The 16,798-nt window shown below is 37.1% G+C and overlaps 1 protein-coding gene across 1 annotated transcript in view; it reads left to right on the top strand.

The window, feature by feature from the left end:
- Positions 1-14,160, top strand: part of RHOBTB3 (Rho related BTB domain containing 3) — a 35,452-nt gene extending 21,292 nt beyond the window's left edge. The window contains exons 8-12 of the mRNA XM_032214374.1: positions 2,422-2,542; positions 6,300-6,473; positions 7,195-7,361; positions 8,529-8,625; positions 9,472-14,160. Of these exons, the coding sequence (XP_032070265.1) occupies positions 2,422-2,542; positions 6,300-6,473; positions 7,195-7,361; positions 8,529-8,625; positions 9,472-9,587 (675 nt within the window). The 3' untranslated portion in view covers positions 9,588-14,160. The remainder of the gene's footprint in view (positions 1-2,421; positions 2,543-6,299; positions 6,474-7,194; positions 7,362-8,528; positions 8,626-9,471) is intronic.
- Positions 14,161-16,798: the final 2,638 nt, after the last annotated feature.

Here is a 16,798-nt window from a genome sequence, read left to right as displayed (position 1 = left end):
CTCTTCCTGGATTCACTCAGATGTTTTTTAAAAAGTGGAAGAATGTGTGCGTGTGCACAGGCTGTGAGTTTTAAAAACGTCTGAGTAAATCCAGGAAGTGGGAAGAGGCAGAGGGGCTGGAAGTGTGTGTGTGTGCACAGGCTATAACTTTTAAAAACGTCTGAGTAATGGGGGAGGAGGATGTTGGGGAAGAGGGAAGAGGCAGAGGGGCTGTTAGAAGAGTGTGTGTGTGTGCACAGGCTGTGGGTTTTAAAAAACATCTGAGTGAATCCAGGAAGAGGGAAGAGGCAGAGAGGCTGGAAGAGTGTGTTCCTATAGTATCTTCCAGCCACTCTGCCTCTTCCTGGATTCACTCAGATGTTTTTTAAAACTCACAGCCTGTGCACACGCACACACTCTTCTAACAGCCCCTCTGCCTCTTCCCTCTTCCCCAACATCCTCCTCCCCCACCCCAGCCACTCACCAGTTTTTTCTTCTTCTGGTTCTTCTGAGAACTTTTCGGCAGCATGGTGAGGATGGGCGGGGCGAGTGAAGAACGAGGGGAAATAGCTTTCCGGTACGGGGCCTCCTGATCAACTGGTACCGGAAGGCACGCTAAATTTCTCCATCCGGTGCGGCCGTACCGGTCCATACCTGTTGAAACCCACCCCTGGCATGGGAGTAGGGGAAAGAAAGGCCCATCTCAATAGCTCCCTGTCAGACAAATGCTTCGATGTCTATAAATGCCCAGGCAACACCGGGTTGCCAACTAGAATTAATATATTAGTAATAATATGTTAAGCCCTACATCAAAACTGTTCTATGGACTATGGAATACGGCATAATAAGATTAAAAAATCTGAAAAATGAAATATAAATTTGGTTGAATAAAATACTGAACAAAGTAAGGTGGGATGAGATTGTATACACGTCTGTCATTGTTACTAAAAATATATTTTGGTTTGAGAGAAAGAATGAGAATTGTGTTGATTGAAAGACTGAAAAACTCCAATTAAAACATGGGTATTATAACATTATTAACTAAATTCTTCCCTATAAGCCAAATTATTCTGCTTTTCATTTTCCAATGGATATAGGTTTTTGGAAGAACAACTACACCTTACAGAAATACTACTACTATAGTAAATACTTTTCTCATAACTGCCTTCCTACAAGTTCCCTTATGTTATCTTTTTAGGACTTGGGCTCTGCTTGTTTGTGGTGTACTGAAGTTTCCTACTGTTTTTTCTTCTCCTGCCTTTGTATTTCTCAGTATTAACTATACCCTTAACCAATTGGTCTCAAGCCTGCTTGTAAATTTCATCACTTCAGTTTGTGCCTTTTTGCATTACATCTCCCCCCCCCCCATGCGAGCTGGGGTGGAACAGGCACTCGCACAACCTCCCTTTCCAGCCGGGCAGAGCGCCACGCGGCTTAGCACCTTTGGGATTTTACTGGGTCGGTGAGTGGTGCTCTGCCTGGCTAGAAAGTGGGGGGGGGGGTTTGCCGGGCGGCTGCTTGTGAGTGTGGTCACCTCATGGCTTCTGTGATGCACTGCTGCGACAGCACAATACAGCTGTTTGCCCCTGTGTTTGCCACTGTGCCTGGCTCTTCAGGCCCCCATTCGCAAGAGAGCAGCCACCCGGCAACCCCAAACCAATAAGCCCCCCAGATAATAAGGCCCAAGCAACATTTTGGGGGGGCGGTCAAAAGAAAATAAGACCCTGTCTTATTTTCAGGGAAATACGGTAGTTATTGACTTACCTCCTTGCAGCAAACAGCAAACAGCCTGTTTCAGTGTAAGAGCCGAGGTGGCGCAGTGGTTAAATGCAGCACTGCAGGCTATTTCAGCTGACTGCAGTTCAGCTGTTCAAATCTCACCGGCTCAGGGTTGACTCAGCCTTCCATCCTTCCGAGGTGGGTAAAATGAGGACTCGGATTGTTGTTGGGGGCAATATGCTGACTCTATAAACCGCTTAGAGAGGGCTGAAAGCCCTATGAAGCGGTATATAAGTCTAACTGCTATTGCTATTGCTATTTAGCCTGATTAGCACAAGAAAAAAAAATCTGCCTCTGCCCCCCAGCAATTTACCTCCTTGCAGCAAACAGCCCGTTTCAGTTTCAATTTCAATTTCAGCACGGGCCTCCTGATGATCAGCTGTTTCAGGTGCAGGGATTGCCATAGCCTATTGCTGCCTCCACAAGGCCCATTTCCCCGTTTGCTGCAAGGAGGTAATTTACTGAGAGGCAGAGGCCAAAGGGTGGGGGGCTGGTGGGCGTGCAGGGCTACATTCTGTGTATAAGATGCACCCAAATTTTCACCATCTTTTAGGGGGCGGAGTGCATCTTATACTCCGAAAAATATGGTAATAGCAGTGGTAAAAAAAAATTAAAGCTTAAGTTAAAAAACTGTATGTATTTAACCATCTTTTCATTCTGCAGGTTAACGGTTCACAAAATTATAGAACTTATTTGTCAAAAACACCGCTACATTTATGTAACACCTCTCTCAGACTTTTCTTTAACACAACAGTATTAGCTGATGTCATGTTCAAAATACAAGGTATGTTATAAAGCATTATTGTTTTTTTATATTTTCTTTAAATAATAGAAAATAATGTCACTGTATCCCCTGAGCCTTTAAAGCAACATTTTCTTGACTTAATTAGGAAACAATGTTAACATAAAAGTGAGAAAATTTCCCTTTCCTTTCACTAGAGGATCAACTGGGAGGTCTTGAGCAAGTCAGTCTCTTGAAACTTTGGCTTTCTTGCCATTGCAAGGAAGCAATGGCAAAACAAAAACAAAAACTTGTCAAGGAAACTGGATATGTGTCCAAAGGAATTATTTTCTAGATATCCCCTTATTATGAAAAGAATCCTTAACCTAAACTGAAAACAAACAGGTCTTTGAAATGCAACAACATAACTTGGCAATAGAGACAGTTTGCTTTTAAATGTTAATCTTTGGACATTTTGTGTAGGAAGTGAAGGAACAATGGTTGTTGCTTGTTTCAAAATTCCAAAGAGAAATAAAGTGATATGAACCAGAGTACCATGGTTCACAAAAACAATGAAAACAATTATTCATTTGTATGTTAATTCCTCTTTAAAGAAATTTAAAAGGGAGTCTCTCTTTAGATAAGAAAGTGTAGAGAGTAAAGAAGATGATCTGGACAGAAATAGGCAAGAACTGCTATCTAGGCAAATGAGTGTGAAACATTTTTAAGCCTTGAGAAACATGATTAAAAAGTGATTCAAGCAGACACCTCCCTGGATCACTGGGGTATAAGAAGTAGGGAGGGGCAGCGATAAAAGGGTCAGCACATTCAGACTTAAAATATTCTGTTATTCAATAAAGGTAATTTAGTCTTTCTATGCAGCTGATTCCCTGCTTTGTTTTAACTTATCGGGCTGACAGAATGTAGTGCAGAAATGAATAAAACTTATTTATGATGACTGAATTGTTGGCAAGAAATATATATGCTACCCTGCTACCTCCTGCATGTATGGCAAGAGTTCTACAGGTGTTTATTCAACCCCCTCCCCCAACAGGTCATCAGAAAGCACCCCCATTGTGCACATCCAAATTCCAAGCTCAGTAGAGCAACAATCACTGGGTAACCAAATCCAAAGGGAAAGTCCAGGAAAGCAGTCCACGAGTCAAACAGGTCAGGATGCACAGCACTAGCACACAAGGCACACAATTGGGCATATTGCTCCAGCAACAATACTCAAGTCCTCAAGGTGAGATTAAGGAGGCAATGCCAATGCACCCCTTCATTAGAGTCACATTGTGACTGTCCCCTCTCTGCTCTACCGTGTGTCCCCGAAATATAACCTACTCCAAAAGTAAGTCCTACCTTGATTTTTACATGTGCACCCAATATAAGCTCTATCCCCAGAATAATCCCTAATTAAGACTCCTGCCCACTCCAGGGTGCATGGGTAAAAATTAAGCTAGGATGGGGATGGGGGTGGTGGTGGAGCTGCCCTACTACTTACATTTGGATAGTTGCAGCCAGGCCTTGCACATTTTTCTGCAGTTGGCAAGGCTTTCCTGAAAGCCTCTGTAGCCAATAACAGAGCTTCGGATTGATCTGGAACTCTGTTATCGGCTGCAGAGGCCATTCCTAAAGGCCTTTCCTGAAGGCTTCTGTAGCCGATACCAGAGCTCCGGATCAATCCGGACCTCTGTTATCGACTGAAGAGGCCTTCAGGAAAGCCTTGTTTTCCTTGCCAGCCGAAGAAGTTCCTGAAGGCCTAATGACAGCAAAAAGGAGGGGGGGGCACATGTGCAAGTGAGGTGAGTCAGTGGATGACATCCCCCCCAAAATATAAGACCTTTTTTGGTGGCGATGTTTTGGTGGTCTTATTTTTGGGGAAACACGGTACATGTCCTTGGATCAGGAAGAGGTGTGGACTGCCTTCTCATTGCTAATGAGCAACAACTGCTCTTAGTCCTACCAGGATCCTACTGGCCAACTTGCTGCAGCTGTGGCTTGTCTTCCTCGGCCTTAGATTGTTGCTGGTTCGATTGACCCAGCTGAGGCTGCTCAAATTCTCTGAGCCCCAATCCTGACCAATACTCAGTTCCATGCCTTTCTCTGTAGACTCAAACTCACCCTCCTTCTCCGAATTGATATCTGGAGAGGAATCCGGGGGTGGATTCATGACAGTATATTAGTTCCAGAACCATTATAATGATAAGGTTCAGCTGAATATGTGAGGTGATAATTGGGAGTACTTTTATGTGATATGCAAAATATTGTTCTGTCCTTGATGAATAAATGATGATGGCACTTAAGTGGTCATTAGTGAGTACCATGCATAGATAGATACTTATAGATACTTATAGATAAATACCTTGCCAGAATATATTGCTGCAGAATAATGCATTAAAAAATAGGAAATGTTGAAAGGGTTTCCCCCCCCCCTTTAACCATTGATCAAATGTCAAAATGCTTTTTGGCAACTTCTAAATTGCTTTTTGGCAATTTTATTTTCAAAGAAATAGTCTGCTTAATTGGAGCTTTCCATTACACCTGCGAAATAAATGTCTTTCAGTCTATTCTTTATTTCCTTTTTAAAAAAGAGGTAGAATGTATTAATTAATGGGAATAGACATTTTCACAGCCAGTTTGTTTTTGCACTACAGTATAAATCTTGAACAGGAGTAGTATTATTTAGGAATTGATTTTCAACAATAGTATGATTTATTTTCAAGTATATTTACTAAAGAAATCCCACCAAATAGAATAAGAATAACTCAATTAACATGTAGAAGTTATTAATTTCATATATATTAAAGGCGGAATAGATTCACAAATCAGAATAATTTATGCCAAGCAGATTAAATTAAATCTGAATTCCTATATATATTTACCTAGGATAAATTTATAGTATATGATTACAGTATTAATAAAACAATGCAAAATATCCCCTCAAGATGTTTTAGAAATGTAATACCCAGATTTCCCAGTCAGCATAGCATGGGACCTGCTGGCTGGACATTTGCAGTCCCAAAATAGCTGGAGTCTATGATATTTGGGAAGGCAAAGTATACTATCATGAATCAAGTTTAACTAAACATTTATTCTCGTATTGAGTTGAAATGTGATGCTTTTCTTGAAACATTGATGCTTGAACCATCTTGCCATTTACAATTAATTATTAATTAATGATTGTATAAATTGTGGCACAATTCAGTAGCACAAATGATCCATTGGAATTTGTGCAAAAATTATAATATTAAAACAGCAACAAACTGGTGGGAACATCAGCCTGAAAAAGTCACCGAAAATCAGATGGTCAAGATCTTGTGGGATTTTCGTATACAAACAGACAAAATACTGGTGCATAATACACCAGACATCACACTGGTTGAGAAAAATAAGGTCACAATCATAGACATCGCAATACCAGGTGATAGCAGGGTAGCTGAGAAGGAACATGAAAAAATCACAAAATACCAGGACTTAAAAATCGAAATTCAACGATTATGGCACAAACCAGCAGTGGTAATTCCAGTGGTAATTGGCACACTGGGTGCTATTCCAAAAGCACTGGAATTACATTTAAAACAGTTAAAAATTGACAAAATCACCATCAGTCAAATGCAAAAAGTTGCACTGCTTGGATCTGCACGCATATTACGAAAATACGTTATGACGTCCTAGGCCCCTGAGTGGGGCCCGACTAGTAACCAATGCCAAATCCGGCGAAACAACTGGCCGCTGTGATACAACTGTATAATAATAATAATTTCTTAGAATGCCTGCCTCACATGATACTGTTTTCATCCAACCTCTTTCCTTGTAGGTGCTACAGTACCAGCTCACAAAGCAGTCCTGGTGGCTCGCTGTGAAGTAATGGCTGCTATGTTTAATGGCAACTATATTGAATCAAATAGTTTTTTGGTTCCAGTTTATGGAATTTCCAAAGATACATTTCTATCTTTTTTAGAGTATCTATATACAGACTCCTGTTGTCCAGGTATGCAAATATTAAATTGTAGTGGCTTTAGTTTTGAATAGCATTAAATACTGTGATAGCTCAAAAAGGAATTCTTGGATTGAAAGTCTTGGCTTTTCGAGAGAGAGCTGTGAATGTATTGATTTTTGCATTTGGATATAAATACATTTGAACATGTTACTTATTATTAAATGATGGTAAAACATCTCAGTAACAGCAGTCAACATTAACAACAGTAGTCAAAAATGGGTGCTTTTTAAAGCTTGATTCTGTTTATTCTAAAATGAGATTCCAAAAATTTTGAATCGTTATTAATTGAAATAAAATTAATGGGTTTAAATGTGGTTCATTCACACAGACTCCAGTAGACATAAGGAGGCTAAGAGGAATGTATGTTGAATAAAATAATTTTTATGCAATCTGTTTTTACATCAGGAATGATACTTTGTGTTTATTAATTTGCAAGTGACTTTGATGTATGTTTTTGGTGTGAATAAGAGAAAGCAACATATTTAAACATGCATTGCATTCATCCTTGGAGTAGCCACTTTGAAGAGATGGGATGAAGATCTATTTCACAGATATCAAATCTCAAGTGTTCTTACAATAGATTATACGTAGTGGCAGAATGTTTTAAAAATTAATTCTGAATCAGTAGTATAGGAATTACAGATTAATACGATGTTTAAACGAGTAGATAATTATTGCATCAGTTTTAATCTGGGTTTGCTATTTTAATCAGCCAGCATTCTGCAAGCCATGTCACTTTTAATATGTGCTGAGATGTACCAGGTTTCAAGGCTCCAGCACATCTGTGAGCTTTATATAATTACACAACTCCAGAGCATGCCTAGTAGAGAATTAACATCTACAAGCCTGAGTGTGGTCAGCTTGCTTCAGAAAGCAAAAGTAAGTACTTCCTGTTGATATATTGTTTATCTGTATCTTTTCAGTAGTTAACAAAGGCTGATTCATTTCAAAGGCTGAAAGTAAATATTGTTTTTATATCATGAAATACTTACCACTTGCGGATTGCTCAATATTAAACTGCAGTTAATGGATCAACTGTAAACTTTTCCGAGGGGAAAGGATAGCTGAAAATCCTTTCCTTTTTCATTATTAAAAAACTGATTTCTGGAAAAACATCAATACTAAAATTAATTTGAAGTTCTTTTCATAATCTATTATTTCCCATGCAAATTACTGTCTTGTATGGTTTCTTCTATCACATTTACTGTATAAACTAATGCTAATGCCATCAGTTAGTGATATAAAATTCTCAATATTTTCAAGCAACAGAAAACACAATTTCTGGGTATTCTGAAAAAAAATTAAATGTTAAAGCAGATACATTTTATCAGATATAAGCAGATAGAGTGTTATCTTGTAACTTTATAGAATGCATTAGGCATATAGTGGTTTGGTCATAAAACCATGTTTGACATACTGTATAAAGTTGAAAAGTATAAACATTTAAATATAATTAAACATGTCTTAATTGAGTTTAATTGAAATAGTTTAAATTTCTACGGTAGTACAATAGAATTACATACTTCTGAATTCTAAGAAATATGGCATGCCTTCATTTCTATCTGCTTAGGAATAGCAGACAGAGAAAACACTGAAAATGGAAGAAACAAAAAAAAATCGTAATAAAGTTATATATTCTTTATTCTATCCCAACTGTAGGAAATATAGAAAGCTTTAAAAGCTTTAATTTAAAAGCTTTCTAATTTAATTTGATGAAAGGTAGAGAGAAACAAAAGCTTAAAATGCAAATGTGGCTATATGAAACACTGCCTAAATAGTCCCATTTAAAAAAAACAAACAAACACCAGAACTATCTATTCACATTGTATGCTTTCAAACTGCTGGGGCAAGAATGGGAGATCATCCCATTTGCGTCACATCGTACTTGGATATCAAACTGCCTATATTCCGGTCACAGCACAGTATCTTAACTGTTAGACCACAACTACCTTTCTGCAAATCAAAGGTTTATTCTAGTTACTGTATTTAATCCAAACTCCTTGCTAAAGTACCAATGCTCTTTTATTTTTTAATCCTTTTTTCCAGTTTCATAATTCGGATTGTCTTTCAAATTGGCTGCTTCATTTTATTGCTTCTAATTACTTAATCTTCAGTCAAAAACCTGAGTTTGAAGATCTTTCAGGTAACTGACAACTTGCTTCCTAAATAACTTGATGCTATTTAAAGAGACAAATTATGCTGTGTTCCATATCAAATGGATGTATAAATTGATATTCTTTAGCAAGAGGGTAGGATTCTGTCTTGTCACCAAATTTAAATCAAGTGGATTTAGTTAACTGTAAAAAGGAGGCTTGCTCTGCAAATACTGCATGAAACAATTTCTTGGATACTTAAGATTTACAAATCTTTCCAAAACTGATTGCAGGGAAGATTCTAAAAAGCTTGTGAATTGGGAGAATGGTGGAGGGAATTAAAGAAACCGAGGCCTAAAACAATGGTCACCCATGCCCTAGTCATCTCATAATGGGACTATTGCAACACATTCTGCATGGAGTTCCCCTTGGTGATCATCTGGAAGCTACATTTGGTTCAAAAGGCAGTGGCATAAGTAATATTGGACACTATAGTAATCATTTATTAAATATGCATGCTGCCTGCCATGCCCAGGTGTCATAGTTGGTACATGAGCTGCATTGGTTACCAGTCAGCTTCTGGGTGCAATTTAAGATGTTAGTTTACCTATAAAATCCTTCATGGTACAGGACCTTGATTATTTGCAGTATCAACCTGTCACAATTGCTTTTATCCATCCCAATGCCATCAGATTTAGTGGGTGCACTCCAGGTCTCTTTAGTTAAATGTTGTCATCTTGTTAGACTGAGGAAGTATCAGTCATACTTTGATAAGGTAAACCACATAGATTTCTGACTTATAAAGAAAAATGTCTTAGACTTTCAGACTTATTAGGCTGAATAAGCAGCCTTCTAGTACTAAAAATATATACAATACTTTGCCTTTTATTCTTCAGTGGACGAACGCAATTTCATAGAGATGCACAGATGGCCTTCTAGTATGTACCTGAGACAGCTTGCAGAGTACAGGAACTACATTCATTCTCGGAAATGTCACTGTCTAATAATGTAAAATTTAAAAAATGATCTTTATTTATGAATGATTGAAAGCTGTGCTTCAGAAATCTTACAACTGAAATTTGATATTTAGCTGAAATGTTGCACCTGCTAATGAATAACTAAGGTACTGTTTAAAAGCATGTGAAACATATTGTAACATATGCATTTACTAAGATGAATTTCAGCTGTATTGTTAAGTCTGATTCTATACTATTTTAAATTTTTTGGAGGAATATGTACTAATTTGGAATATTTGTTAGTCTATTATGTATCTAGGATTCCAGGAGCTTGAAGGAGAGATTCTGCATTCATTACTCACTTTTTTTAGCTATTTCCTTTGAAGATTTTAGTAAGTTATTTATGAGCTTTTAGAAATTGTATATTTTGTAAAAAACAGAGCTTGTAAAAAGATTCTATTTTGGAATTAAAACTGTACCTCATCCCAATCTGCATCAAATTTCTGAAAAAAAAAATCTCTTCAGAAAATTATTTAAACTTTCCCTTCACTGGGGAATCTTGTATAGTAAAAAAAAATCCCAGTATGGTTTTTCTAGGTATTGTAAAACAAAATTACATTTGAAAAATATTTTGGTGTTGTTTCCTGTATAATTGCATATATATAAAAGTATTTTCTTATGTTTCTTTTTTGTGCAAAAATAACCCACTTACAGTATTCTGACAATAACAATTTTAAATTCTTCCCACCAGGTAGATAATAATTTAACAATCATTTCACAATTTTGAAAATAACATTATTCCTAAAAAGGTCTGTGTAAATTCAATCAGTAGCCTGTGTATGTTTGTATATTATTTAATTCATCCCCGAAAGTTGTTCTATAGTTTGTTTCCTATATTTAGTATGTGAGAGGCCAAGGGAAGAAGGCGGAAATACTAAATTTACATACTCTGATCATATGGATCCAGACCTTTTATAATCTTGGGACATGAGCACACTAATCCACTGAGTCCTTTCTATAATTCCCTTCTCATTTCAGAATTTAATAAACTCAACTAGGGGCTGTGTTGCATGTCCATTTTCCCCAGACATATTTTATCCATTAAGGCGTTCTTGTCAATTTTCCCAGATGAGTCTGCATTGCATTTAGACAATGGGGCTGATCTGGCCAATTTTCTGAGGTTTTTGTACCTCCCTTTTTTGCGTAGGTGCACATTATTACTAAGATTGTAGTATTTTCTGTCTTTATATGTGGTTAAGTGTATGTTTTACAACCCACATAGACCTGCAATGACCTCTACATTGTATCCTCCATATGTACAAAGGTGGCATTAGAATGTTCCAATGGTTAATTGAAGCAACATTTGAATCAGGAACTATCTGACCCACAGCACACACTTTCAGAGACAACGCACTGCTTCACAATATTGCAATGGCTCTTATAAATAATGTTTTATATAATATTTTGTATTCTTTTTAAAATGCCAAATAGGATACTACAACTAATTTATTTCTAGTAGCGGTTTTTTTATTTATTAAGGAAACTTAAAAACATTTTCAGCATTTTTGTATGACTATAAGTTCCATGGAAATAGATACATTAAAATCCATTTTTAACCTGTTCCTTTGCTTTAATTTAAAAAGGGTAATGTATTTTAATGATTTTAGTGATTTTATCTATAAATCTAGGCATAATTTTTCAAATGACTAAAATGTTTTAAGATTATGATTTAGTGTAAATGTTCCTTTTATCTGAAAGTTGTTGTGTATAATATTTATGACACATTTTATCTTCAAAATATTTACATTCCAATGCAGCAGTAGTAGACAAAGGTAATTATAGATGACAGTATGAAGAATGCTGTTACAAGCCTGTATAGGGACAGAATGGGAAGCCACATATAGAGTACCTTATGTTTATTAATTCTTACATAGCTAGGAATACTGTATTGTTGAACATCTTTGAATTCACCTGCAGATATGTATAACTAGCAACTAGTAACCTGCAAATCCTTGGATGGCAATGGCATGTTTTGCAAAATAGCTCATAAAATGACAGACTATTCATGGTTTATTTGGGATGCACATGCACTGCACTATAATCTCTTTTCAGATTATGACAGCTATTCATAGTCCTTCAAACTCATTGGATTAAGTTGTAATTTATTATATTTCTTAAAACATTTTAATGGACAGGTATGCCTACTGTGAAAGATAATCTGCAGCAACTTCTACATTTCTGATAACATTATATTTATTAATACCCAAGAATTGATAAGTAGTAATCTATAGAGATCACATATTGAATGCATTCCTTTAAAATCTATTTTTATAAGAAAAGCATTTCTATTTGCAATGTTACTGTTTTTTAATGAATAAATGTCAATATCAAGCCAGCATGGAAGTTTACAGAGATGCAACCTTAAAATTACAGTTAAAGTGTTTGTTGAAATTTATCACATGAATGATTGTGGCTTTGTTGCAAAAGAAAAAAAAAAGCCCCTTCATTTTGTTATGTGTTGGGTATGTAATAATTTTACAGATTAACAGGTTCTTAAATTCACAATATTTAATTATGCTATTTAATTTCTTGTAGTATGACATTTTATTAAGTGCTTATTTGTGACTATCCATTAAATAGCTTCAATCCAAACACTTTTTAAGCTGTCTGTATTTAATTGGATCTTAGAATTTAAAGTAAAAAAATTATCATACGTTGTATATCCTTAATTGTAAGTAATTGATTGGCAATGCAAAGCTGCAGATTTTGACTAGGAAGCTGTATATCATAACGTGCAGAAAAGTGAATGCAGCATCCGGCTGGAAACAGATAGAGCAATCTTTCTGAGTTGGAGACTCAGGGCTTCATTTATTCATAGCCCCATCTGAAGCATTGCACAGCTTTCTATTTCCTTTTTTAAAAAAATGTGTTGAAACCAGTATTGATTCCTGATCACTGCCTGGGCAAGTCCCTGCAGTATTCTTCAGTAAGAGTTCAGAAGCAGCTTGCCATTGCTACCTACCTTGGGCTAAGAGAGAGCGAGAGCTGTGTTTTTCTTAAAAAATAAAATTCTTTTCAGCCAATCCTGACATGGTTCTCAGTTAAAATGAATTTTAGGGATGTCTTTAAAGGAAGATGACAGATGCCCTATTGGTACAAATTCCTTTGCATAGATTGATATAAAATATGCTATAAAATTGCATATTTTGTGAACTGTTATGTCCAGTGATGTTAAAAGACCTCAAAACTTAATCATGAAGACAGTTTCATTCAGTCAAACAAACAAGTGGTGAAAAGGCTAACTAACCTGTAAGGTGTAGAGGTAATTCTTGACTTGTGACTGGTTGCGTAGCAACCATTCAGAGTTCTGAAGGACAGCCCTGGGGGTATATATGACCTGGATTCAAAGTTCTGACCTCTACTTCTTCCAAGGGTCATATGACCACACTCCAGCTTGCATTTATTACAGTGTCCTGTAATTATGTGATGGTTTCCCCAAAACCAGCATTTACTTAACAATTTTCTGCAAAACTGGCCCTTGGCAGGCTTCATTACAGTTGTAACTGAATGACTGACTAAACCAGTGTAGGAAAGGCAAATAGATCCTTTGTCACAATGTCTCTCTCTCCTGGAAAACGTCCAGGATTTTGTTTCACATGTTGGCAATTAGGTTCCTCTGTTATGCTTGTAAACAGGAGATGGTGACATTCTCCTCTCTTGTTTTTATTTCTTCTACCACAGGTATTTGAAAATATCCAGAATAGTTATGAATTGGCCCAGGTGAATTTATCTTAGCTCCTTTGAAAGCAATACAAGTAACCATCATCCTTGTACCATGCATTATTTTATGTACCTCAGTCATATCCTTACCCGAAGTTCTGTGTCTTTTATCCAAAGTAAAAATTCTCAGACATTCTAAACCTTTCTCATCAAAATCTATGTTGTTTGTTGACCGTAACAATAAGGTAACAATGGTAACCTTTTAAGCTTATAGTCTGGTATATTCCCAAACTCTATCGGTTTATGTTTAAATCATGCATTTACTTGTAAGGACAGAGCATAGCCGAGAAGAAGCTAAAAAGCATGCATATGTTTATGTTGTTCAAAACTCCAATATTTTCTACACTAATTACATGTATCTAATGACAATAGCTTTGAAAAGGAACCTGCTTTTATACTACTTAGCAACACTTAAAATAAAGGCCTCTTCCTTTCAAAATAACATTTTAAAAAAATTAAGCTTCATAAATGCCTGAAGTGTGACAAGAAAATATGCTTATCAAATAATAATAAAAACTTTCAAAAGACTCATTTGATATTAATGCTTATTATTACTGTACTCAGAAATCCAAGAGGTCTGTGTCACTTTATGATCTAACTCTGTGCAGAAATATAGGAAACAATCTTCAAAATACACCAGATTTTTTTGGGTAGCAGAGCACATATTTCAATAGATTGGAAACCCTACACCTGTGATGGCGAACCTATGGCATGCATGCCACAAGTGGCATGCAGAGCCCTCTGAGGGTACGCGAGCCATCGCCCAGGTCAGCTCCACCATGCGCTCATGCCTTCCACTGGCCAGCTGATTTTCAGGTCTCTGCCGGGAGATGCGTGCAAATGTGCAGGGGCGGGGGCATGGGGGCATGTGCACACATGCAAAGGGGAGTGGGATAAGCATGGGGTGTGTGGCCCCTCATACTCCTTTTTATGCCAGGAGATTTCAGTGAGGGCCTCAGGAGCCCGGACGGAGATTGTTTTTCCCCTTCCAGAGGCTCAAGGAAAGCCTACAGAATCTGGGGAGAGTGAAAAACGAGCTTCCCTGAAGTTCCAGAACTCCGGAGATGGGCCTGTTTCCAGCCTCTGGAGGGCCTCTGGAGCCCAGGACAGGTTGTTTTCACCCTCCCAGAGCGTCTAGGATAGCCCCGGAGCCTGGGGAGAGTGAAAATGCCCCTCCTGGCTTGGTGCAGGAGGCTGAGTAAGCTGCACGGGGGGGGGGGAGTTGTCGCGAGCGGAAGCACCAGGGGGGTCAAGCGCAGCTGCACAGGTAGTGGGGTGCATTGCATTGTGGGTGTTGGCATGCACGGACAATAGTACGCTTCCAGCATGTGAGGACATAAAGGTTAGCAATCACTGCCCTAGGAGATCATAAATTGACATCATCTCTATATGCACAATCATGTTGCAAATTGAATGTATACATCATTGTAATTATTGAATTTGATTTCTAAATATGTAAGGACATGAGAATTTGTTATATAAGTAACAAATGAAATGAAGTTTGAGAAGGACTGTTTTCATCTTTTCAACTTTTTTTCATATAACAGAGAAATGTAATGCCTTTTAAAAAGCAACCCTTTAAACAAATGTATTGGGTATACACGTTTAAATGTACTTTAAAAAAAGCACTAATGGTTATTTGGCTACAGAAAATCACATTAAATCTTCAATGCTGAAATTATTTAATTATTTAAATTATGCTTAGTCTCCACAGCAGGAGGCAGCACTGTTTTCAAATTCTTCCATCATTCAGGGTGGTTGCTTTCCTAATGAACTGTTTTTATGGTTAACAAAAGTACAAAATTGTATTAAAAATAAGATTTCTAGATGTATGGATGAAAAAAACCCACCCAGGATATTAAAGAATTGTAAGAACTGAAATGCAATCTGCCTGAAGTGCACCAAACTGGAGACGCTATAGATGCCTTCCTATTTTAAAATGAATGAAGACTCATTGATTTTACTGCTAAAGACACATGAAGAACTATTTCTACCACAACAGAGAAAAATGACTAATTTTGCCATCTTGCAGCTAAACCTGATTTTTAAAAAACAAAAACAAAACAGAAGCTAATACTGAAGCTTAGCTCTCTTCTTTTAGATTGTAAATATAAAAAAGCAGGATGTGTTTGGGGGCAGGGGAAGCAGAGTAATTATTGTATAAAAATGATTTCAAAGGTTTTGTCAGTTTAATGGTTGTTTGTAACCATTTAGTTCAGGGGTAGTCAACCTTTTTATACCTACCACCCACTTTTCTATCTTGCTAGTAGTAAAATGTTCTAACCACCCACCGATCCCACAGTAATGGTGATTTATAAAGTAGGGAAATAATTTTACTTTATAAAATTTATAAAGCAGAGTTACAGCAAACTCTTATCGCCCACCATGAAAGCTAGAACGCCTACTAGTGGGCAGTAGGGACCAGGTTGACTACCATTGATTTAGTTGGATCTGACTCTTGATGACTTTATAGGCAAATGCTCTCCAGACTACCCTATCAAGCACAGCTTCTTTTAACTGTTGAATAATTTTAATTGTTAAATGTTATCAAGCCAGTGTGCTTGCTTGCTCCTTCTTTGTCCACTAACCATTCCTAGCATCACTGGCTTATCCAATGAATTTGCACACATACATGACCAAAGTAAATCAGATATAGTTTTATGATTATAACTTCCAATGATGTGTCTGGTTTTAAACAATTTAAAATTTGTTACTCTGGCTGTCCATAGTGTACACAGTAACTTACGCCAGCACTACAGTTCAAAGGTCAGTTTAAGTCCGTGGTAGTCAACCTGGTCCCTACCGCCCACTAGTGGGCGTTCCAGCTTTCATGGTGGGCGGTAGGGGTTTGCTGTAACTCTGCTTTATAAATTTTATAAAGTAAAGTTACTTCCCTATTTTATAAATCATCATTACTGTGGAACCGGTGGGCGGTTAGAAAATTTTACTACTAACAGATACAAAAGTGGGCGGTAGGTATAAAAAGGTTGACTACCCCTGGTTTAAGTAGTAACTGGCTTATCATTGCATTAAATGGTTCTTGGATTATAATTTTATAATCTTTGACCTATTTAGACATTTGGGATGGGTGCAAGATATAAATCTGGTAATAAATTTGAATGCACCTTTTCCCCCCCCAAAATTAACTAAAATATAGATCTACCTCTTACCACAGCCTTAGTAAACAAAAGTTATGCCATAGGATTTATATGTCATTTGCTAGGGCTGACAAAAAAAATCTGCTCCTTCTCAACCTCACCAAAAGTAATTTGCTTTAAAAAAATGTTTAAAGGAGACAAAAATCAGAAATTCTCATGACTGGAATGGTTTGTTTTCACACTTACTTAGCCAAGAGCTGCATGCTAGGCAATTTTTAATAATTGTTCCAGGATCTGCTCTTTTTCTGGCTTCCTGGACTTCATTACATCCTACAGGATGAAATCATAAGGGAATCCCCTTCCATTGTATTTTTCCTGTAGTTGTGCTG

Source organism: Thamnophis elegans, chromosome 3, assembly GCF_009769535.1.
Source record: "Thamnophis elegans isolate rThaEle1 chromosome 3, rThaEle1.pri, whole genome shotgun sequence".
In the NCBI taxonomy this organism is placed as follows: domain Eukaryota; kingdom Metazoa; phylum Chordata; class Lepidosauria; order Squamata; family Colubridae; genus Thamnophis; species Thamnophis elegans.
The sequence above is the reverse complement of the archived record's forward strand: the minus strand, read 5'-3'. Positions and strand labels throughout refer to the sequence as shown.